This window comes from Patiria miniata, unplaced genomic scaffold (genome assembly GCF_015706575.1).
Source record: "Patiria miniata isolate m_02_andy unplaced genomic scaffold, ASM1570657v1 HiC_scaffold_24, whole genome shotgun sequence".
NCBI classification, from domain to species: domain Eukaryota; kingdom Metazoa; phylum Echinodermata; class Asteroidea; order Valvatida; family Asterinidae; genus Patiria; species Patiria miniata.
In genome coordinates, this window is record NW_024037063.1 from 4,154,061 (window position 1) to 4,177,760 (window position 23,700).

At 40.2% G+C, this 23,700-nt stretch overlaps 4 protein-coding genes across 6 annotated transcripts in view; 3 read left to right on the forward strand and 1 right to left on the reverse strand.

Moving 5' to 3' along the window:
• Positions 1 to 3,148: 3,148 nt before the first annotated feature.
• LOC119731641 (carbohydrate sulfotransferase 11-like) lies at positions 3,149 to 7,642 on the forward strand. Its single transcript, XM_038204841.1, has 4 exons — positions 3,149 to 3,487; positions 4,386 to 4,546; positions 5,251 to 5,448; positions 5,843 to 7,642. Exons 1-4 carry the CDS (start codon positions 3,391 to 3,393, stop codon positions 6,515 to 6,517), a joined length of 1,131 nt encoding a protein of 376 aa, XP_038060769.1. The 5' UTR covers positions 3,149 to 3,390; the 3' UTR covers positions 6,518 to 7,642.
• A 1,179-nt stretch (positions 7,643 to 8,821) lies between these two features.
• Positions 8,822 to 12,063, forward strand: LOC119731642 (carbohydrate sulfotransferase 11-like). Its single transcript, XM_038204842.1, has 4 exons — positions 8,822 to 9,261; positions 9,589 to 9,743; positions 10,202 to 10,399; positions 10,797 to 12,063. The coding sequence occupies exons 1-4, from the start codon at positions 9,168 to 9,170 to the stop codon at positions 11,466 to 11,468; spliced, it is 1,119 nt and encodes a 372-aa protein (XP_038060770.1). The 5' UTR covers positions 8,822 to 9,167; the 3' UTR covers positions 11,469 to 12,063.
• A 1,037-nt stretch (positions 12,064 to 13,100) lies between these two features.
• Positions 13,101 to 18,396, reverse strand: LOC119731643 (discoidin, CUB and LCCL domain-containing protein 2-like). Of its 2 annotated transcripts, none has more exons than XM_038204844.1 (5): positions 18,302 to 18,396; positions 15,123 to 15,353; positions 14,551 to 14,830; positions 13,895 to 14,072; positions 13,101 to 13,429 (listed from the first exon to the last, which is right to left on the reverse strand). In XM_038204844.1, exons 1-5 carry the CDS (start codon positions 18,363 to 18,365, stop codon positions 13,277 to 13,279), a joined length of 906 nt encoding a protein of 301 aa, XP_038060772.1. In that variant the 5' UTR covers positions 18,366 to 18,396; the 3' UTR covers positions 13,101 to 13,276. The 2 variants fall into 2 exon arrangements, with proteins under 2 accessions (XP_038060772.1, XP_038060771.1); XM_038204843.1 differs by having other exon boundaries at positions 15,123 to 15,356.
• A 3,418-nt stretch (positions 18,397 to 21,814) lies between these two features.
• LOC119732430 overlaps positions 21,815 to 23,700 on the forward strand; it is a 30,948-nt gene continuing 29,062 nt past the window's right edge. For both annotated transcript variants that reach the window (XM_038205943.1, XM_038205945.1), the window contains exons 1-3: positions 21,815 to 21,890; positions 22,012 to 22,222; positions 22,346 to 22,391. In XM_038205943.1, the coding sequence (XP_038061871.1) occupies positions 22,163 to 22,222; positions 22,346 to 22,391 (106 nt within the window). In that variant the 5' untranslated portion in view covers positions 21,815 to 21,890; positions 22,012 to 22,162. The remainder of the gene's footprint in view (positions 21,891 to 22,011; positions 22,223 to 22,345; positions 22,392 to 23,700) is intronic.

Genomic DNA, 23,700 nt, shown 5'->3' on the forward strand with positions numbered 1-23,700 from the left:
TATTGTTACATCCCAACTGCAGCAACTGTCCCAATTCAAGTTCGGGCAGTCCCAACTGGGTCGACACAGTTAGGCATGCCCAACTATCATCTTTCCAACCATAGGAACACGATAACCCCATCTTGTACTTCCAATTCCTGACAAAAATTGTTGATAACCTTGTTTATGCAAACTTTTGCTGTTCATACAAACATGGTCAATTTGTAAACAAAAGAAGGTCCATAAATGGGCACGCATATAGGGGACTGCTCCAAGTATATAGTTGGGACTGCCCAACTATAGTTGGGGCAGTTGCTTTAGTTGGAATGGGACTTGTTCACACACGTATACACCTTGAGAACCGACCCAGGTGTTTTCGGATTACAAATCGGCAAATTAATACTTGGGAAAATATAAAGGATAGTGAGTGCAAACGCGTCAAGACTGATTACGGCACCTTCCCCGCCGAGACTTTTCTTTATTGTAGGTTACAATAATCTACTTTCTGCGAACTCAAGCTGTAATTAAATTTTGCTTTTTCTTCTTCGAGTATTGCTTATCATTCTGTTGTTGAAACAAACTGAGACAAAATGTTTGAAGTTATAGGTTTTTTCCCCCAATAGTACCTACAGCTAATTTGCACCCTACTTAAAATTGTGAGCAATATTTGTTGCTTCAAACAAACACAATTTAACAGGAAGCAAATGGTCATACGTATATTTTTAACCGGGTTGAGGCAAATAGCCTGGCAGATATAATTAATTAATTAATCAACTGATTGATAAACCATCATTTTCCTTTGGAATATGACATTACTGTTACTAGTAGAACTGTGCATAAGTCTATTTTCAGTAATACTAACTGAAATACAATTCCCTGAGCTCTGAATAATGACATGAATAAAATTCTTATAGTTACATGGAGATGCCTGTTGAAAATCAGGCCTTCGAGCTCAATTAATGCAATTCAAGAGATTTTTTCAATCACTCATAAACGAAAATAGTTGAGAGCCTTTTTTCGGTGAAATTATATGTCTGTTTTGCAACATAAAACTGAATAGGCCTATACATTTGTAATTATAAATGGACTTAGATTTACGATTTAATACACCTTTTAATAATTAGTAGAGTAATTTACTATTTTGTTTCCTCCACGTTTTTCTTGCTTTTGGACTAGCTCGTTCAAGATGATCATTTAAAAAAATATATATAATTCAACATATTTCTGATTTTTTTTTTTCACGCACACAACCATATTACTACAAATCTATTAAAGGCAATTCACCCCAAAAAGCAAAGCTAATTAGAACTCCTTTTGCGAGATACAAAACATTAACACTGCTAACTCTCTGTCGGAATCGCGCAGATTTCAAACGGCGCGGGCGCATGCGTAACTCTGTGACACGCCTTGAAGGCTACTGGCTCAGCGCCCTCTGGCGTCCGGAAGGTGTACGCATGATGAAGCAGGTGAATAAGATGAACAGCTCCATACGAGCCAGTTGCTCCCCAAGACGCACAAGGCGACCTGTGACGAGAACAAAATGTGCAAAGGTCTATTAACATTATTCTTAGAGAGTTCTGAGAACCATGGAATTGAATTGAAGACTTGTGGCACTGAACCTCTGGACTCGGAGCTTCCAATTCTGAGCATTTTGGCGCTATGTAGCTTGTTGTGGTGGAATCTTTTTTTTTCTTCAAAATGGCTAGTTTTCCAGTTTAGGAAACATAATTCGTTTTAGGGGTGCTCTTCTTTGGGTGAGAATATCTCAAAAAGTCAACTGTCAACCCACCAAAAATTTATAAGAAAATGAAAGATGACATGTTGATCATCATTTTTTTCTGTGGAGCCTGAACACCTGTGAGAATTCTGAGTATTTTTAATAGAATTTTGAAGTATGGGTAAATAATCACTATATGGGATTTTTCATACTCGGATGAACCTTCAAAGATTTTGCCTGCGAACATCAAAATGTCTGTGTGCTGCTTGGGTCAGTCATAATATAGTATTACATAACTCTTAACAATCGGCCTTAGACTGAAATCACGTTATCGTCAGATACAGGCAGGACTGCTCGTCTTTATATTGCTCTGGATTCACTATTATTTTTATTATTACTATTATTTGTTGGACCAGGGCAAATCTTACAAACAAATATGACAAATAAAAAAAAGCACATAAACATTAAGGAAAACGAAAAAAGAATGAGGGTGGTGTATGCAGGAGGGGAGCTAGGCCGTGAAAGGGGAACAAACAAAGGACAAAACTAACGACACTAAACGGGTCATACGGACAACAGAAGTAAACTGAATTACTGTTGCTCGGAAGCATGCTGCCCCACGTATGATGAACGACGAAAAGAGGATTAAAAGAAACACAAAGGACTTGGACTTGGAGCATAACAAGGCCTATAATTATAAGGCCCCCCAAAAAAGTCTCCGGTTTCTGGTATGCGCGCGCGTCGCCGTAGCCATGCGCGTCGGCAGAATGAAAAAGTTTTTTTTTCAATGAAAGATGATGTCTCAAAATCGCCAAACTCACTGGTTTGACTGGAATCCTGCTGCTGCACAATTTTAACGTGTTTTTAGATTGGGTTATGGTCGAGAATAAGCTTTCTTCCCTGAATGATCTGTCTTCAATTTTGAATTTTTTTAAAAGTTTATAAATCACTTTTTTTTAATATTGTGCTGTTTTGTGCTGTATACATGATCCTATACTTTGTTGTAATTTTATGCTTCTACTCCTTTTAACTGCTATTTAACATTTTTTAATTCCTGTAAAGTGTAAACGTGGTTATATCAGCGACTCTTTTGTGGCTGCCTACCTCGTGTTTTTATATGAATAAACCAGAATAATAATAATGTGGCCTCTCTGGACTCCCATATATTTGCACTAAGTTTAGTCGGGCACCATTTGCAGTCATCAGCCGACATTTGAAGCAAAAAAATCAGGTAAAAAAAAAAAAGCCGCGTCGCCGCACCACGTTTTTTGGGCAAGCTCCATACCAGAAACCGGAGACTTTTTTTTTTAGCCTTATTAGAGACACACTCTTGGAAAAAATGGTCCGGTTAACATTGTTAACTTATTTCTTATGATGGACTGCGGTTTGGCCGAAGTCAATTCAGCGTGATCATCTGACTGATAAGGTTTACGTACCGCACAAAAGGAACTATTGATCGTTGGGAGAGACTTTCTGGGCCTCTCAATAAAGCTCGTAGCGTGGGTGAACAGACTACATACATGTAGTTTCAGTTCGTTGCTCTAACAGAAGAATGTGAAGAAAGCAATTTTAGTTTACTATATCGGATTATGATCGTGATGCCAATCTCTGAACATCTGTATTGGCCAGCTGCCTACATCTGTTGGTGAACAAGGAACTGCCACCTGTGCTAAGAACCATTTTATTTTTGAGCGATGGGAGTTTGTGGCTTATATAACTCCAAACTAAGCCTCCTGATTTGTATCTTCTGCCTCATCGTCTTCTGCGTCCTCACATGGACCAAAATGGAAGGTAAGCCTTGAAAGTATCAGTAAAAGAGAAGGAAAAAATGTTGCAACCTAACGCCACTTTTTTTCTTCATAGATCATCTCAATGAAGGTAATTCATTGCAAAAATGATGATAAGACATGAATCTGGGACTGAGAAATATTTCCAATTTTGTTAGGAAATACTTAAAAAATGTTCTTGACTCTCCATAGACTTTGTACACAATCGCGGAAGTGGCGTCAGGTTGCAACATTTTTTCCAAAGTGAAATGTGTTTTGAAGTTTGTATGATTTGGTTGACGGTGTGTGTTCGATGAAACCAGGATGAAACTTAGTTCAACTACACCATGGACAAGATCCTCTTAAGGGCATGGGTTTGAAGGCCGGGATTGTAATAGCAGGTGCATAAGTCGTCTGTCTAAGCGGGAGGGGACTATATGAACCGGTTTAGGAACCCCCGGATTCTCATCCAACCCAAGGGCGGATCCAGGGGGGGGGGGGCCAAAGGGGGCCATGCCCCCCCCCCCCCCAAAAAAAACGAAACCAATTTTTTTTTTTTTATGTGACGTCGCAATAAGGGCAGGTAATGAGTACACCACCATCTTTTCCTCAAAAAACATTGGTTAAAGTGGTCAGAAATTGCCTAAGATCGCACCACAGAGCATCTAGAATCCAAAATTTGTTCGGGGCCCTTAAGCGGGCCCCGAACCTCACGCCGTAATTTTTTGACCCACTTTTTTGGGGGACCAAATTTTTTTTTTTTGGCCCCCCTCAAAAATTGTGTTCTGGATCCGCCCTTGATCCAACCCAGTGTAAATTGATATAGGCTTCTGAACACTTTGACATCTTTGTAATCTATAACATTTTTATCTTGGGCATAAATCTTAGTGAGTGAGTGAATATATCCCACAACTTTATTGCAGACCCGACCAGCTTCAAGCCAAGGCAAATCAACGACCAGCACCGAGTAGACTTTGGGGTACGTGTGACCCCCTCGCAGTCCGGGACGCCACTCGATGGTGGACCAACTCAGCAGCAGAATGATTTCCAGAAGAGAAGAGAGAGCCAAAATGCAGGACAAAAGGTTTGTATTTTGTCTATACAGTATTCAATTCAATTCAATAAAACATTTATTTCCACTCTGTGGAGGAAGCATCCTAAGGAGCAGAAGCTTGTGGCGGATGTGCCCAACAATACAAGACAAAACAAGACAAATGACACTAATTATAGAATTTGAAATAATAGCAATTGTTAAATATATAACAGCTATAATATATACATGTATAACGGTATAATGTTATGTACGTATAGTTGGTTGACCGTACCGACGACCTGAGGTTGCTGTGCGGTCAAGACGCCCTTATACAATTGCCTACATGTCTAGATTTACTTTGGTAAAATTGTTGTAAGTCATTCTATTCACCACCAGTCCACCACCATCGCTATCCCCACCGGATTTACAATCATAATCACCAATGACGTCACCAAATCATCATCACCATCTCCGCTGTCACAGAGTTGTAATGTAGTCCAGTGCAAGTCAAATCACATGTCAAAACACATACCAATCACAAGTTGAATCACATGTCAGATCACAAGTTAAAGGTAGACGATAAACGACGATTTCCCTTTAAAAGAGATTCATTCGAAATTTATTGTAATACTTGGCTTTTCACGACATGAGAGTGAAATACATTTCAATAATCGAAAACAACTATCATCATCGTCATCACCATCAAAGTCATAACCATCCCATCTTTTACCAACACCCCCAATCAAATTAATTAGGAGCAAGGCAACGGCGAAATAAGTGAACCATACGGGTTTATGGAGCAACAGGCTGTCGTTCAGTCAGAACGCCGAAGACATCTCAGAGAGGTCTGCAGTAACCATCCAGAGCTCTCCCAAGGCAGTATCAACGCCATTACCCTGAGAAACTTATTTGTGCAACACAAGTCTAAGATCATCTTCTGCGCAGTCCCAAAGGTATGGTTGACTCATTCTTTAAACACAATTCTCTGAAGTCTAAACATAAAAAATCGACACTGATTGCTTTCCTCAGTTTTTATTTATAAGGAAATTAATAGTTTTACTGGTGCACGGTGGGGGGGGGGGGTGCTTGAGGGGGACTCAGTGGATTTTTAGCAAAAGCTGGATCACCATTGCGAGTTTTACCTTCCCATAAATTTGGAAAAGGGGAGGGGGGGGGGGCACAGACCTAGACCGAGGAAAGACGTGCCCAAATGTCTACTGGCAGTCATACCACTGTGCAAAATGTTGCAGCGGGCATGTTCACTACTAGATGAATGTCATTATTATTTCTCCTTTGAGCGTGGAGAGTAACATATGCTGTTTTGTTGTTGGTATTACAAAAATCTAGAACGGATGCAGTAACTGGAAGCGGGTTGCCATGGTTCTGGGTGGGGTTTACAACCAGACGGAAGACATCCCTTTAAGAGAAGCCCACATGGACACCGGCTTGAAAAGGCTCATCCAGCTCAGCCCGGCCGAACGGAATCGCACGTTGCAGACTTACACCAAGTTCATGTACGCCCGCCAGCCGTTTCTTCGCCTCCTATCTGCCTATCTGGATAAGTTCGAGGGGAAAGCGGCTTCCCGTCAGGGGCAGTACCTTCGGGACATCGCTAAGGGTATCATGAGGCGGTACCGCAAGAACGCCACGACAAGAGACCTTCAAACGGGTGAGAACATCACGTGGTATGAGTGGATGACCTATCTGACCAACCAAACAGAGAGGGCGGACTTCGATCCCCACTGGCTGGAGATTCACAAGCTGTGCTCGCCGTGTCAGATCAACTACGATTACATGGGGAAGCTCGAAACTGTTGATGACGATGCTAGATACATGCTGACGTCACTAGAGGTACAGGACAAAGTTAACTTCCCAACTGGCGATGAGCACCAGACTAACAGCTCCCAAGCCTATAGTACGTACTTCGGTCGGGTAACCATGGCCTCGCTTCAAAGGCTTTGGGAAGTGTACAAGTTAGATTTTGAGCTTTTTGGGTACGACAACCCGTCACCGTTTCTTTGATCATATGATGCAGATTTGTTAATGGTATACACAAGTTAATATTTTTCTTTTTTCTGTTGATGTAGTCCTTTAATATTCATGTACCATTCATATGTTGTATGCATAAACTCATAATGATTGTTATTTTAGGGGTTATTTCTCAGTCTTACACAAAAGTTTTTCAGTCGCACAAAAATTGTTTTTATCAGACGTTCACGTTTTCAGAGCCACGCTACGAACGTCTGATAAAAGCAACTTTTGTGCGACCTTGCCCCCCGGCCAATCGGAGCGGCCTATAGATATTGTGACGTCGTTTCGAGCAGAAATTTGGCTTTATCTGTCGATTGGTCAATTTGGTTGCCATGTTTTTGTAATACAACAACGGGTTACCGAAGAAGTGATAGAATTGTATGGTCAGAATCTCGAGGTCACGCAGTCTTGTTTTGCATAATTAATCGGTTGCTTTGCAAGTGGCTATTCCAAAGACTCATCATCAGTTTGTGCCTCATCATTGTGTATGCACTCGGTAGAGGGCATAGTGTTATGGGGAATAAGTGTTATCGTCTTTTGTTTGACGAGGTACATGTAGCTATCTAATACGAATGATGAATCGTAAGGAAAACTGTAGTTTTACAAAAGAGGATGAAGAAGAATTAGAACGACCTATTTAGTTCGTCCCTCTTTTTCATTCTTATCTTTGTATATTTTTTTGAGTCATCTTCCATCAGGTTGGTTTATGATATGACTTTACTACGTAGGTTTCGTTTGTTTCTTATTTGTGTGTCTGGCTAAAATTACGTTGTACATGTATACTAGAAGATGTTCAGGTTTTTCACCTACAAGCCTAGGCTTAAGTGCACAGCCTTGTACTCTTTAATATATATTTTTATTCCCTATATTAACCTTAATTTAATTAATAGTCTTCAAAGTACATTTATTATTTCTTACTGGTGGTACTTAGGCCTACCTTAATTATTTTCTTCACTTAAATATCACTGTCTTGTACTGATATAATCCCACCTTGTATTGGTTTATTGGAGAGTTCAGAATACATGTCTAGTAAATTGAAAAATTGAGTAGATAACTGTGTACTATTCCCGTAACATGTACACACACTGAATAAACAAGACTATCTGTTACACATAATTCATCGACGTGCCTGGGGCTATTTAATATTGGCTTGTTTTGAGTTTAACACTGATTCATTTTGTATTGACACAAACACTACTTTTTTTTGTCGGCCTACTGCGTAGCGGCCATCGGGGGGGGGGGGGTGGACACCATCTTCCAATGGGGCGCTCTTCAAAGTGGACAATATTGGATAATATGTGGCGCTCAGTGGTGTGGTGGGTAACAACTTTTTACGGGTGGAATGCCTTCACTACGCCGCTGGCTTTCTATTTCGACTTTGATAAAAACTGAGATGTAACACTGGTTTCTTTAGGCACAGGAGTAATGACTGCAGCTTTCCACTTGGTATGGAACACCCTCATGCAAACATGTCATAGATAGGTCGGTTAATGGCTCGGCCAGTTCAGAAAAAGAATGACTTGGAAAAAATGTGCAAGGGTCTTTAAAAGTGATTTTCCTCCCGATCGACTTTCGTTTTCAAGAGATATGTTGCCTCACCTTACGATTTTGTAAAGTGTTATCCTTATATCGATAGTACCCATAGATTCTTAGAAGCTCAGGATACCCTCAAAACTGACATTACTGGCTCCAGTCAGACTTATTTACAGCAGATACAAGTTTCAAGCCGGTGTGCCTTGTAGCCTAAACTGGCACTCATTCATATTGATAACTAATTAATAAGTACAGTAACAAGGAATGGTGCAATCAACCATGGCATCTGAACGCAGTCATCGTGATATAGACCTTATGCATTACGGCGGAGTCAGAGGGCAATAGTTTTATATAGAGCCTGGATATGCATAAGTAAACGTCTTGTGCATTCATTGTTACTAGATTTAAATCACAAAGAACACCCTCTGAGTCATTAATATCATACCATGCACTCATGAAAATTAACGTATCACAAAAGTTGCATGGACACATCATCATGCAATTTTAAAGAGCAGATCGTGGAGGAATAGTATGTTCTTCCAAAAAGATAATGAAAGATATAATGGAACCTGTAAGTAACCACTTTATGAAATTATGACTAGCCTGTTTTGTCCCGTCACTGCACTCGTTAGGTAGTAGCCGCGGGACTGCACGGCTTTATACCGCTCTGAATTCACTACTGACCTTTGCATCTTAAGAGTTTCTTTTCCTTTGTAGTCACGTGGGGTGAACATTTTTATCTAGGGAGATCATCCTTACTAGTTTGGCTTCTTGTATCAGTCGTCGCCGCACAAAAGGAACTATCGATCTTGGAGCTTCGGTGAGTTGCAGTTTTGGGCCTCTGAAAGTTCGTCGGGACAACGGGTAGCGAGGGTCAACAGATCGACTTAAATTTATAGCTATAATTGTAGAATATGAAGAAGGTATTTCCATATTTCTGTAACAAATAACGATCGAGATATTAGACTGACTATCTCTGAACATACGTAAGGCGTCTGTTGGTGATTCAAGTGCCCGGTACCCGTTGATGAATTCTTGAGAATGATGTTCTGATGATGTGAATACAAGGAACTGTCACCTGTGCTGACGACCATTTCATTTTTGAGCGATGGGAGTTTGTGGCCTACCTAACTCCAAACTGTTACCCCTGTTTTGTATCTTGTGCCTCATCGTCTGCATCCTCAAATGGACCGATATCAAAGGTAAGACTTGGAAGTATCAGTGAAAGAAATGTGTTTTGAAGTTTGGTTTGGTAATTGTGTGTGTTCGATGAAAGCTAGTCAAACTTCGGCAAGGACATCACAAGGGAAGGGGATTAAAGATGTGAACGGGTGCATGAATGTTATCGTCTGTAAGCAGAAGGGGACTGTGAATCGGAATGAGAACTTATAAAACTATAGGTTTCCGAACGCTTTAACCGCTTTGCAATCTAAATCTTTTTTATTTTTTTGGAATGGGCGGAAATCTTGGTTGGTAGGTGAATACATCCCACACTGTATGTCACAGGATTTGTCCACGTATTATTTCAGCCCCGACCATCTTCAAGCCCACGCAAATCAGCGGCCAGCAGCACCGAGTAAATGTGAGCCACTCGCAGGCCGGGACGTCACTCGATGGTGGGCCAACTCAGCAGCAGACCGAGTTCAGGAAGAACGGAGGAGAGAGCCAAAATGCACTACAAAAAGTTTGTATTTTGTCTTTGTGTTTGTCTATTTTGTTTGACCGACGACCCGGGGTGTGAATTTTGCGCAGTCACAAGTTGCCATAGTCTACGTAGTTTTGATTTGGTAAAGTGTTGCAAGTCCTTCAAATCATCCTAATCACCACCAGTCCACCGATCACCGATCACCAATAACATCACCACATCATTATCACCATCTCCGATGTCACAGAGTTGTAATCTAGTCCATGCAGTGCAAGTCAAATCATATGTGAAATCACATGTCAAGTCACATGTCAAATCACCAGTTAAAGGTAGAAGAGTAAACGATGAGAAAAGATTGCCTTTTGAAATTTATTTACGCTTTCACGACATATGAGAGTGAAAAAATTCAATCATCGAAAAACACCATCGTCATCACCATCACCAACATAGTCATAACCATCCCATCTTTCAACCATATCCCCAATCAAATTAATGAGGAGCAAGACAACGGCGAAATAAGTGCACCAGACGAGTTTATGGAGCAACAGGCTGTCGTTCAGTCAGAACGCCGAAGACATCTCAGAGAAGTCTGCAGTAACCATCCAGAGCTCTCCCAAGGAAGTATCAACGCCATCACTCTGAGACACATGTTTGTGGACGACAAGTATAAGATCCTCTTCTGCTCAGTCCCAAAGGTATGTTTGACTCATTCTTTAAACAAGGTTCCTGAAGTCTAAAGATAAAAAATATACACCAATTGCCTTCATTGGTTTCAATGTTAAAAGAGCTGCAAAACAATGGCGTAACTGGCGCGCGGGGGATTTGGGGTTGTTGAGGGGGACTCATGGATTTTAAACGAAAGCTCGATCACTTTTGCCTTCCTATAAATTCTGAGGGGGAGGGGCAGCACAAGGGGGGACAAACCTCGAGCGAGAGGAGGCGTGCTCCAATTCACTGCTGGCAAAAATTATCAAGGCAGAAAATACTCTCAGCTGAATGTCATTTCACAAGCAGGTAGGCCAATTCCTGGTTTGAGCGTGGAGAGTATAAAACATATGCTGTTTTGTTGTTCGTACATTTACAAAAATCTAGACTGCATGCAGTAACTGGAAGCGGGTTCTCATGGTTCTGGGAGGGGTTCGCAACCAGACGGCAGGCATCACACTAACGGAAGCCCACATGGAGAACAAGATGAAAAGGCTCATCCAGCTCAGCCCGGCCGCGCGGAAGTACAAACTGCAGACTTACACCAAGTTCATGTACGCCCGTCAACCGTTCCGCCGCATCCTATCTGCCTATCTGGATAAATTTGGGGGAAAAGCGGTGTATCGACAGGAACAGCACTTTCAGGACATCGCTAAGGGTATCATGAAGCGGTACCGCAAGAACGCCACGACAAGAGACCTTCAAACCGGTGAGAACATCACGTGGTATGAGTGGATGGCCTATCTGACCAACCAAACAGAGAGGGTGGGCTTCGATTCCCACTGGCTGGAGATTCACAAGGTGTGCTCGCCGTGTCAGGTCAACTACGATTACTTGGGGAAGCTCGAAACTGTTGATGACGATGCTAGATACATGCTGACGTCACTAGAGGTACAGGACAAAGCTAACTTCCCAACTGGCGATGAGCACCAGACTAACAGCTCCCAAGTCTATAATGCGTACTTTGGTCAGGTAACCAAAACCTCGCTGCAAAGGCTTTGGGAACTATACAAGTTAGATTTTGAGCTTTTTGGATACGACAAGCCGGACTTTTTGTGATGATGCTTATTGCATGAAATTTACTGCCATGCAACTTTTGTGCATGGTACACGAGTGATTATTTTTCTTTATTACGAGACATGTTTTTTTACGTATTGAAAATGCATCTCATCTGCTTTTTAAAGCAGTCCATTAATATACCATTCATGTCTTGTATGCAAATACTCATAATGATTGTTATTTTTAAGGGTTATGGTATTTCAGTCTTTAATGCCAAGTTTCAGTTAGTCCGAGAATCAGACGCTCACGTGTGCAGAGCCACACTACGAACGTCTGATATATTTGAACATGCAAATGTTATGCAACCACGCACGCCAGCCAATCGGAGTCGACTTTAAAAATTGTGACGTCATTTCGAGCAGAAATTCGGCCTAAGCTGTTGATTGGTCAATTGGTTGCCATGTTTTTGTCATACAACAACGGGTTACCGAAGACCGTGAGGTTGCTATCGTAAGCTTACGATGTAGTAATCGTCAGGAAATTGTGGTGTTACAGAAGAGGATGAGCTAGAAGTACGCGAACAACTATGTGTAACTATTCCTGTAACATGTACACACTGACACACACTGAATAAACAAGACAATCTGTTACAGTATTACTTCACCGGAATGCTTGTTAATATTTTTATATTGGTTCTTTTTGTCTTGATACAAACACTATCTTTTGCAAAATTGAATAGACATTCTGCGTAGCGGCCATATTAGAGGGCATCTTTTGTTATTTTAAATCAGTAACAACGAATGAACAAAGGTCCACCCATGCATATCTCAGCAAAACATGCATTTCCCTAAAAGATTGCTGCTATGAATAAGGTCTATCGTCTGACGTTTGATGAAAAAGTAAGCATAATCTTTTATACATGATTGAGTGGGGAGGGGGGAGGAGGGACATCATCTGACACCCGAGAGCGCTTTTTAAGGCAGATGGACCTGGAAACCAGCTGACACAAGATGGCGCTGTTTGTCATAAAGAGGCTTGTGATGAAGGGGACAAAACTATGGGCTCGTATCCAAGGGTGCACATTGTGGTTGAACTTGTAATACTGAAAGTGCAGTGATTAATAATAAACCAAACTCAAGTATGTAAGTGCACGTAATTTTTTACTTCTAACTTTCTACTTCGACTAGAACGAAATCTCAGCTTGGCATGTACAGTCGAACCCTGATTAGAAGAGCACTGTTAATACAAGATACTGCTACAAGCACTATTTTAGGTCCCGAGTCTTTGTTTTTCTTTGTTTTCCTTTGTTTTCCAATACTATTAATACAAGGTAACAGTTGTAACAATGTAATTTGCAAAGTCCCAAGAACTTTGTTGTAAAGGTGTTCAACTGCATCGTATTCAGTGCAACCTCACGAAACTGGTATATAAGAGCTTCTAATTAGAAATTATTTCTGATTTTCGAAAACATTTTAGTGAATTTTTCTGTGCTTAGTACATGTGCTCAATAGCTCAGTGAGGTTGGTCCCTATAGCTGACAGCAGGCAAGGGCGGATCCAAAACACAATTTTTTGGGGCCAACAAATTGTTTGGTCTCCCACAAAGTGGGTCCACAAAATGACGGCGTGGGGTTCAGGGCCCGCTTAAAGGCTTAAAGGGCCCGCTTCAAATGCTCTGTGGTGCGATCTGAGGCAATTTCTGACCACTTTGACCAATTGTTTTTGAGGAAAAGATGGTGGTGTACGCAGTGCCTGCCTTTATTGCAACGTCACTTGAACATAAAATTGGGTTCGGTTTTTTTTTGGGGGGGGGGCGTGGCCCCCGTTAGGCCCCACCCTGGATCCGCCCTTGACAGCACGACCGCTGAATTAATTAAGGTAAAGAGGACATCCAAGCAACTCGAAACGCAGAGCGATTTTGTTGGACCATTTCGTGGGCTCGATACGCACTCGGGTAGCCAAGACACTCTCTTCGAAGAAATTGGTGATTTCTGCTTCAGCATCTTCTTCGTTACCGATGAACTGCAAGAGAGAGATCAAAGAGGTGAGTAACATCTTCGTATCATTTTCAAGAGGGTGATGGCTGGAAACTCGGCACTGAATGAAAAGAGGGTCAGATTCTCGAAAGGCATGTAGCTTGGACACTTATACCATGGTAGACGAAGGATGTTCAGTTCAAGAGGTGGGGGAAACCCCAAATCCTGAATGATACTGCGGGGAAACCCACACAATCAGGTATGATAGGGACTGAAAACCCAATACACGGTATTCCTTTTCCACCTGAGTTTCTCAAGCGTTATTGATCTGTGTTTCATCACATCAAAAAAAACAATTAAACATTTCTACAATTAATCTTCCCTCATCAGCCCGTTACAATTATAAGTTACAATGTCTTGGACGTTTTGGGGAATGCGTGGTTCCATGTACATATACTAATAAACAATTATATTGGTTCAGGTAATCTTGTTCAACATTAGATTCGCTTACCTCGATACTCCCTTTGTCATTCTTCGCGTACAGTTGAGAGTAGGGAGCGCTCGGTTGCTGGTAGGCTACGCGGTACTGGGTCACACGAAAGTAGCTTTCGTTGGACCCTTGTGTGATGACGCCATAAACCTGGGTATCGCGAACGAGGTCTACCTCTATCCAGGCACCCGAGTCGTGGCTGGTGTAAACGGCGAGGGAAAAAAAAGGGCGAAAATGAACTTGGAAGAAGGTAATTATAGAGAAATAAAGTGTACTCGACCACTGCTGGTGTTGAACTGAATTGGTATGGGCTTCTCGGATATCGGACTATCTTCGAATGCCATTACACATGCAGGTGTGCAGTGTTGCAGGTTGTGTTGGAATCGTGCATCATGACTTCAGACCTCTGTCTGGATGAACATTACCAAGATGAACTCTGTATATTTCGGTATTTCTTGCGACCCTATCAACCATTAGTGATTCCACTATACCAAACGAAGAATCTGATGGTCCCACATCTACGCTTGTACGTAACTCCGTAATAATATTGCGTGGCTAATTCAGAATTTATGGGGAAGTTTTTTTGGAGCGTTTTGACGAGTCAAACTTAGATGAGAAGGGGCATGCAAAAATTTAAAGTCTGGAAGTCATACGGTAAGTGCATGGATTATACTCACTTGGTTGGTCGCCAGAAACCATCGTATCCAAGGCGCCCGTGTGAGGCAGCGAATGATCCCTGTGTAGTGGAGGCAGTGATACGCTCATCGGGGATGGTGCCGTCTCGAAGGCCCAAGGGCTCCAAACACCCCTGAGCTGCCGTCGAAGAAGAAACTGCCGTCGAAGTAGAAAATGCCGTCGAAGAAGAAACTGTCGTCGAAGAAGAACCTGCCGTCGAAGGAGAAACTGCCGTCGAAGAAGAAACTGCCGTCGATGAAGAAACTGCCGTCGAAGTAGAAACTGTCGTCGAAGAAGAACCTGCCGTCGAAGGAGAAAATGCCGTCGAAGAAGAAACTGTCGTCGAAGAAGAACCTGCCGTCGAAGTAGAAAATGCCGTTGAAGACGAAACTGCGTGGAAAAACGTCAAAATGATACTGACAAGCATTCACAGATGAATAATTGGTTTTAAAACCTCCATACATCAAGACAGCGTTTTAGCAAGGTGACCAAAATTAATAGGCCTTGCCTCGGCTACTGAGAAGAACAATTCAAATTCTGATCGGATTTGAACTTAAATCTCGTCTAGGCCTACCTGGACAATCCAAGAAATCTCGTATTTCCTCGGGATCCTCACTAAGGATGAACCCCTTCAAGTAGTAGGGCGCAACCTGTTGGCAGGACGGGTCACTAACAGTCATGCCTCCGAGACGTATGGCTGTGCACTCGCAGGGATCCTCATTGGGTAGGAACCAGCGTCGCTGGTTGCCTGTTCGTGCATCATACACGGATCCGATGAAGCAGACTTGGTATGATAACACAAACACTGCTACACCAAAAGAACAACAAAAATGTAGCACGTGTTTAATTCCTCGATGGAGATGACGATTTTCTCATTGAAAACAAAAAAGTTACAAGCAGAGGCCTGTTCGAACCCTACCCAATTCAACACAGCTCCATCAAGCCCATAGCACAACCTCGACCCAACCTACCCATATCAAACTTTTTCGTCTCCAAAAATCATAGGGAAAAGGTCTTATTTCTCATTCCCGTGATGCAATCGTTTCATGTTTTATTAATTAAGCATTAATTTTGAAATAAAAAAGTGCAACATTCAGAAAACAAATACACTGTAACTAAAACTGTTTAATATATTTTTCTTCTATAAAATTACATGTATATATTACATTAAAGCCTGACTATTTCTCAATCTACTCCTTTTTACCCTATTCGTATTTGGATCCTTAGATCCAGAAATACAATCAATTAAGCGAAAGGTTGTAAATGTTTCTTTGGCCACTCTCACCTGGACATGCTGAATCTGGGTTGAGCAATATGCATTGAAGTTGGTGACATCACATGTGAGAGTGGCTCAAGTAAAATGTACACCCTATCGCGTAACTGATTGTATTTCTGGATCCAAGTGGAATTGGGTATATAAAAAGGAGTGGATTGAGAAACAGTCAGGCTTTAATGTAATTTATAATTTCATTGAAGAAAAAACATTAAAAAGTTTTAATTATTTGTTTTCTGAATGTTGCCCTTTTTGGCACACTGTTATTACTGTATTTTTTAAACTCTCAATTGACCAAATATTTGTTTTAGCATCAGATTTGAGAAGGAATCATTTCATTATTCACTTTCTTCCATCGTGTAGGCCCGCTGTGGGACAGGGTACGGTTCGCTCGATCGATGTCTTTTTTTATCAACGGCAAAATAGTTTAGCTTCAACGTTTTAAGTGAACCAACTATAACGTGAAGTAATCCGTTATTGATTCGTTTTTCACTGAGGGGGGAAATCGGGATTCATATGGGAAAAAAACATATCAATATAAATTCTTGAAAGATTTTTAAGTCGTACACCGATAGCAGGGGAAGTTTGTGTAATCGCTGGCGCCCATTCGTCAATAATACTTATATTGTGGGCTTAACCTCAACCCTTTTTAATACACCGGTCCAATTCACAAGATCTGAACTCCCTTGAAAAAATATCATTACGATGTTTTTAATTTGTTTGATTTTTGTTACGGCATTTCACAATAAATGGATTGAGCAAGACGTCATTGAAATTAGGCTTGAATATAAATCGGTTTAACAAGAACAATGGCTTCGCTAAATTGTTCACACTGTGTTTTAAGAGTCTATCGATTTTCAGCTCGACGTATACTCAGAAGATATATCAAACGTCACGTACAATAACGAAAATTGTTTTCGTAATTGCGGACATGGAATCGCCTGCTACAATACAAAGCTAAATGCATATGAATTGTCGAGGCCATAAACATTATATAAATCCTCTTCATTTTCCATTACTGGCGTGCAATTTTTTATAAGGTAAACAGCTCTGCTCAAGATCTTATTTGAAACAGAATTAAGTATGGGACCGAAGACCTTTTTAAATTGAAGGCAGCAGACTGCAAATCCATTCATCAATATTTTGTAGACGATTCATTGCCAGGTTACAAGAAATGTAGCTTGCAAATTGCTGGAGTATACTACATCATTGTTTTATTTATTACGAATTTTATTACATCAGCAACACTGTCCACGTCTTTCGGACATGGCACATTGACACAATTTTTTTGACGATCGAATTGCTAATTAATTACCTTTAGTTTGAGCCATCAATTTTCTTTTATGTAATAAACAAAAAAGGCACATGATATATAGTAAGAGATATTATTTTCAAAATTTTAAATAATTCGTTCAGCTAGTATATCATTTTCTCGAGTAGTGCATTATGAAAACCAAAAACTTGGACGACAAAATAGTTATAATTATAGGGCATAATGTAACATCTTTTTTAAATACTTTTTTGGGTTAAAAAGGGCAACATTCGTTTGTAATTTATTTTAAAATAGGGGTAATTAAATGCAGTTGTTAGCCGAGCTTCAAATTAGGATGCGCTGGAATGTAGGCGTGCCTTGCACAAACATGCCCTTCAAACTATCCCACAATGCCGTGTAAAAGTATACCTTGACTGCACACTTCCGGTCTATTGCTAAGTGACGATTCTTATGATACTATTCTTATGAATACTATTCTAATATACAATATGTCGTTAAAACTTAAGTACATGCGCAAATTGCCATACGGTTTTGTTAAGATTGCACGTGCTTTTGCCTATATAGCTGAAAAGAGTATCATTTTCATGGGCGTCGCGAGGGGGGGGGGGCAAGGGGGGGGCAATTGCACAAAAAAAAAAAAAAAAAGGATGAAAAAGAAAAAACGAGAAAAAAAGGAAAGAAAAAGAGGCGCGAAGTCATAGTGGTGTAAATGTAATGGGTTGGGGGGGGGGGGGGGCAAAATGTCCCTGCCCCCCTCTATAACTGATAAATCGAGAATGTGTTGAGAAATACAGGCATTTTTTGGCAAAAATATGTTTTGCCCCCTCTAGAAAAAATCCTGGCGACGCCCATGATCATTTTGGCAATATACACGAAATAATATTCCTCCAGTATTTTGATTTTTTTAAATTTTTTTTTCTATTTCTCTGCAAGTTCAAAAAAGCCATGGTCGCATTTCTTTGCTGACGCGAATCAGGCCATGCAATTGTTTAAGGCAAATTTTCAATAGAATTTTAACACGCTAAAAACACATTGTTACCCATTTACCCCCCCCCAAGAAAAAAAAAACGATGCAGGAACTGACCAAAAAGGCAATGTACCTTTACACGGATCTTAAAGATGTCATGTGCCCCAGAAAAGAAAAAAAACATGCTTGCTATGCTAACAGTATGAATAAAGAAAAAAATGATGAAAATCAATTCGTTACCTTCAATACTCAGTGTTGAGAAAATCACAGTGACCAGTAGTGTACACTTCATACTCGGAGACATGATGAACACCTCCACGTCAAAGGGTGTACGATAAATTACAGGAAAACTGAAATCGCAAGAGGAGCTTTATATCGCTCACCAGCGGCATGCAACAATATGACTTTGTGTCACGCGTGGCCATATCCATCCAATCAGAATAAAGGCCAGAAAGTTCGAGCTGATGCGCCCTGTATTCTGATTGGCTAATATTACAACACGTGTGCGCGCTTTTAGTGACGAAATGATTTATTTAATCACCTTTCGTTCGCTGAACTGAGTAATAAGCTATCCACTCACATTTGTTTATGTTTCCTGTGCAAATCGATACTTCAAGTGCGGCAACAATAAAGCATTTTGCTCTCGATTCCGATTTACGTTGGCATGGAAACGTTTTCACCTTGGATCCATTCCACACGTCGCCGATTTCGTAATTTCAGTACAAAGGAATATTCTGCAATGTGATTGAAATGCGATAGGCCTTGGTTCTTGGTTAACTTGAATGTACTTTACAAAATTACTAACTATTTATTAGGTTAGGAAAAAAAATTGAATTGCCGATTTTGGAGTCATTAAAAAGTTGTAAGTTTCTTATCAAACTGAGAGTCATTACTGGTATTAAGGCTAGTGCGCACGCGCACTTTGGATTTCCTGTCCTTAGTAGAATGGATATGTTACGAGGAGGTACGTGGAGAAAAAACTCGAGAATTTCAATCTCGGATATACGAAAGCCCTGTAGTGCCATCAAGTATATATTTCGCCAAGTTCGTTTTTATGAGTTATATATTTGGCCAAGTTCGTTTTTATGAGTTATATATTTGGCCAAGTTCGTTTTTATGAGTTATATATTTCGCCAAGTTCGTTTTTATGAGTTATATATTTCGCCAAGTTCGTTTTTATGAGATACATTTTGTCGAAGTTCGTTTTTATGAGATACATTTTCTCGAAGTTCGTTTTCATGAGTTACATTTTCTCGCAGTTCGTTTTTATGAGTTACATTTTCTCGAAGTTCGTTTTAATGAGATACATTTTGTCGAAGTTCGTTTTTATGAGATATATTTTACGGAGTTACGGAGTTTTATGAAGTTACGGAGCCCCAAAGGGACATCCAAAATTATTTTCTTATCTCGTGCGCACGACATAATATCTGGTGCGCACGAGATAATTATCACAGGCGCACGACATATATGACGTGCGCACGACATAATATCTCGTGCGCACGAGATAATTATCACGTGCGCACGACATATATCTCGTGCGCACGAGATAATATCTCGTGCGCACGTCATAATATCTCGTGCGCACGAGATAATTATCACGTGCGCACGACATATATCTCGTGCGCACGAGATAATTATAAGTATTAACGGAGCTTGCTGCACGTGCAGCGGACGAGTTTGTTTGTAACGAAAGCAGCGTGTCTGGTACGGAGCCCCTAAAGGAACATCCAAAATTATGTTTTTATCTCGTGCGCACGACATACTATCTCGTGCGCACGACATATATCTCGTGCACACGACATGCGCAAGCTCCGTTAATGCTTATAATTATCTCGTGCGCACGAGATATATGTCGTGCGCACGAGATATATGTCGTGCGCACGAGATATACGTCGTGCGCACGTGATAATTATCTCGTGCGCACGAGATATTATGTCGTGCGCACGTGATATATGTCGTGCGCCAGTGATAATTATCTCGTGCGCACGAGATATTATGTCGTGCGCACGAGATAAAAAAATAATTTTGGATGTCCCTTTAGGGGCTCCGTAACTTCATAAAACTCCGTAATTCCGTAAAATATATCTCATAAAAACGAACTTGGCCACTATATAACTCATAAAAACGAACTTGGCGAAATATATAACTCATAAAAACGAACCTTGCGAAATATATAACTCATAAAAACGAACCTTGCGAAATATATAACTCATAAAAACGAACTTGGCCAAATATATAACTCATAAAAACGAACTTGGCCAAATATATAACTCATAAAAACGAACTTGGCGAAATATATAACTCATAAAAACGAACTTGGCGAAATATATAACTCATAAAAACGAACTTGGCGAAATATATAACTCATAAAAACGAACTTGGCGAAATATATAACTCATAAAAACGAACTTGGCGAAATATATAACTCATAAAAACGAACTTGGCGAAATATATACTTGATGGCACTACAGGGCTTTCGTACAGTGCCTGCCTTTATTGCGACGTCACTTAATAAAGGGTTCTTTTTCCGGTTTTTTTTTTGGGGGGGGGGGGGAATTGCCCCCGTTGGGGACCCCCGGATACGCCCTTGGTCCATTCCTACAATAATAGGCTTCAAGGTGAGCTGCGAGAGCTAGAGGTGACTTGATTTTTTGATTTTTTGCATAGCGCCCTCTTTTGACAGACAAAGAAGGTGAATCTGAGTTGATCAGAATCGGATGTTGATATTGTGGCCGGAATCATGGCGAAAATAAACTTCCAACCAATCATGCATCTTGTCTTGTTATAGATACTTTACTGGCGAAAAATGTTTCCTATGAAATGGTCGGCATCCAATAGTTTGTTAGTTTTTATGGGTTAATGGAGGCAGAATGAAATCAATTATCGACACTGAAGACTAATATTTAAATTCTACAAAGAATCATAAAAAGCATTTACAAATGACCAAATGAAAATTAAATATTTTAAAGTTTACACTGACATAGAGGCAGTAGGGTTTCAGTCCCTCTCTTAAAATTATGTTTTTAAAGATAGGCTATTATTGTAAAAACCTCACAGGACAACAGAGGGCGTAATTTGTTGTCCTATATAAAGCCCACATGAGACAGTCTGCTGAGAATGAGGATAATTTGAAAAAAATACAAATTCAGTTTTCTAATAAAGGACCTAGTACATGTATACTGTCCGTTAGTATTTTTCTTCAGTAAGGTACATATAGGCCAACGGCCCTTTTTGTTGTGTGCAAAAAATAACCAATTTTTAGACCCATTTAATTTCCCAGGCTACCTACTTACCGGTACTATTATTTTACTTCAAAACGTTTGATACTTTTTGTAAATTACTTGATTTGAAGCCAATGCCATACACTTATGAAAAATCTCTAATTATGTAATTTGTTGTCATATCATAAACCTTATTCATGAAAATGAGGATAATTTCAAACTCCTCCCAAAAAGGTTAAAAAGTACACTGAGACCGCTGAATATTAATTTGTAGTATGACTCATTTAAGAATCGATAAATCTTACATCTGTTTTTCTGCATTCGTCCGTTTATTATTTTCCCCACTTTTGATAGTCTTAACTGCCACATACCCATATAAATATGTAGTCGTATGTTTATTTGCCTTTTTTTCAATTGTTTAATTATTTATTCACTTTGCCAAATACTCATAAAAATAAATCACCGGCCCAATTTCGTCATCCTGGCAACGTAATTTGATTCCAGGAAAAAGCATAAACTGTTTTTTATTAACTGCGCGTCGAGTCATCAAAGTCAAAAGGCTCGCCATTATTTCCCAATTAGTTCGGAGTCGCCCAGAGATGATCTAGGTATATCCATCATAAATAATAAAAACTGACATGGGCAGTATCATGTGTATCATTCTTTACTGGCCTCATGCTGAAGTTGTTTACGGGTGACTCAATTTTTTATGCCCCTTTTTGCATTCAGGGTTGTTGTTTTCAGAGCGGGTAGCGGTGCATGACGGGTATTTTTCTCTGTTGGTACGGTACGTCTTCTCAAAAACACGCGTACAGGGCACACGCAGCGCATAAACACGTTAGCGCTATGGGGAGCTACAGTCGGGCCGTTCGGTGGTAAAATGGCCGACCACACCAACCCACTACTCCAGTGCTCGCTGAAAATTCGACGCGGCCGCAAGGTAAGACAGGTCCCGTATTTCCACTCCCCGGAATGTACCGCTATATTTTGAAAGTTCCTGCTCGTGGCATGGTGGTTTACTTATTGGCTTTTGCTCTGGTTGTGTGTTTTTTTCTTCTCGTAGTGGAAAACGCGATGGTGTGAATTGACGAAACTCAGCCCCGTGTCCGGTAAGTTACTGGAATTTTATGAATGAATCTGAAACCGTTGTAGTAAACATGTGATTCATTCTTGTAATTTTGACGGCATTATGTTGTTCAGAGAAACTAAATTAACTAATCAAAACAACATAAATAACACAACCTTTTTTCAAAAGAGTTAGTCACAGTTAAATATGATCTGTAACACATTCGAGCCAATATTTGAATTCAGTTTTTTAAGCACGTTGCACTGTCCATTTTTCTTCAGTAAGGTAGGCCCATAGGCTCTTTGTTGTGTGCAAAAATTAACCACTTTTGTAGACCCATTAATATCCTACTTATTTAATACTATTATTACTAATGTTAGTTTCCTTCAATTTTTTTGAAACTTTTGGAAATTGCTTGATTTGAAGTCAAAGCAGCTTTCTGAAAGCGAAAGAATATTTTTTTCTGAATTTTATTCTCATTTGTCTTCAGCACACTGCACTTGCCATGCAGTCAACCTAAATTAAGTTCAGACTTTTATATTCAACAAGGATACATGTAACTTATGTCTCATCATTACACATTTTTATTACAAACTATCACTAGACTTGCTGATAATTCAGCAAACATGTTTACTGGATTCTTTGAGAGTTGTGATTTTGATATTTAGTACTGTATTTTGTTAAAAGTAGCGCAGTCTTTTTATGGGATTTCCATTTTCTAAGTTGGTGGTAATTTCAATGTTCAGTAGAGGGGTTTGTGTTTTTGACTGAAGAAATCAGAAGAATTTGTGTCTGATTTCAACTTCATAGCATATAGGTGCCTATCTTTAATCTTAAATTCCACTCTTTACAAATTTGTAAACAGCTTGGATCTCAATTTAAGCTGAATCTTCCACTTTTGATTTGTTACTTAATTGTGAAAACACATGTATAATTTAAAGAACTTGTTTTGCCAAATTCTTAAACATCATCCATTCCAGTATTCTACAAGTAATGAATCACATGTTAAAGACTCAACTTCCCAGATGGGAGAGGACTCATTAACTTCATCATCAAGTTGTTTTTCTGTCAGGCGAAGGCTTAGACACACACTTCCCCTAGTGTGTGGTCTCACTGGTGTTTTGCACACTGTTAAGCCCAAATCCTCTCAGAAACGCGGCACAATGGAACCGTGATCTCCATTTGAATACAGACTAGGGGGTTATAACCAGTCTGGAATTTGTTGTTGGTAGTCGTCGCTGGTGCGACACACAGAACCGTTTTCTTTCCCAGCCCTCTTCTTGTTGTTTTTCCCCTGTCTCGTTTTTCTCCCGTCGTAATTTGCACTAAATGCCCGGCTATTAAGTCACGGC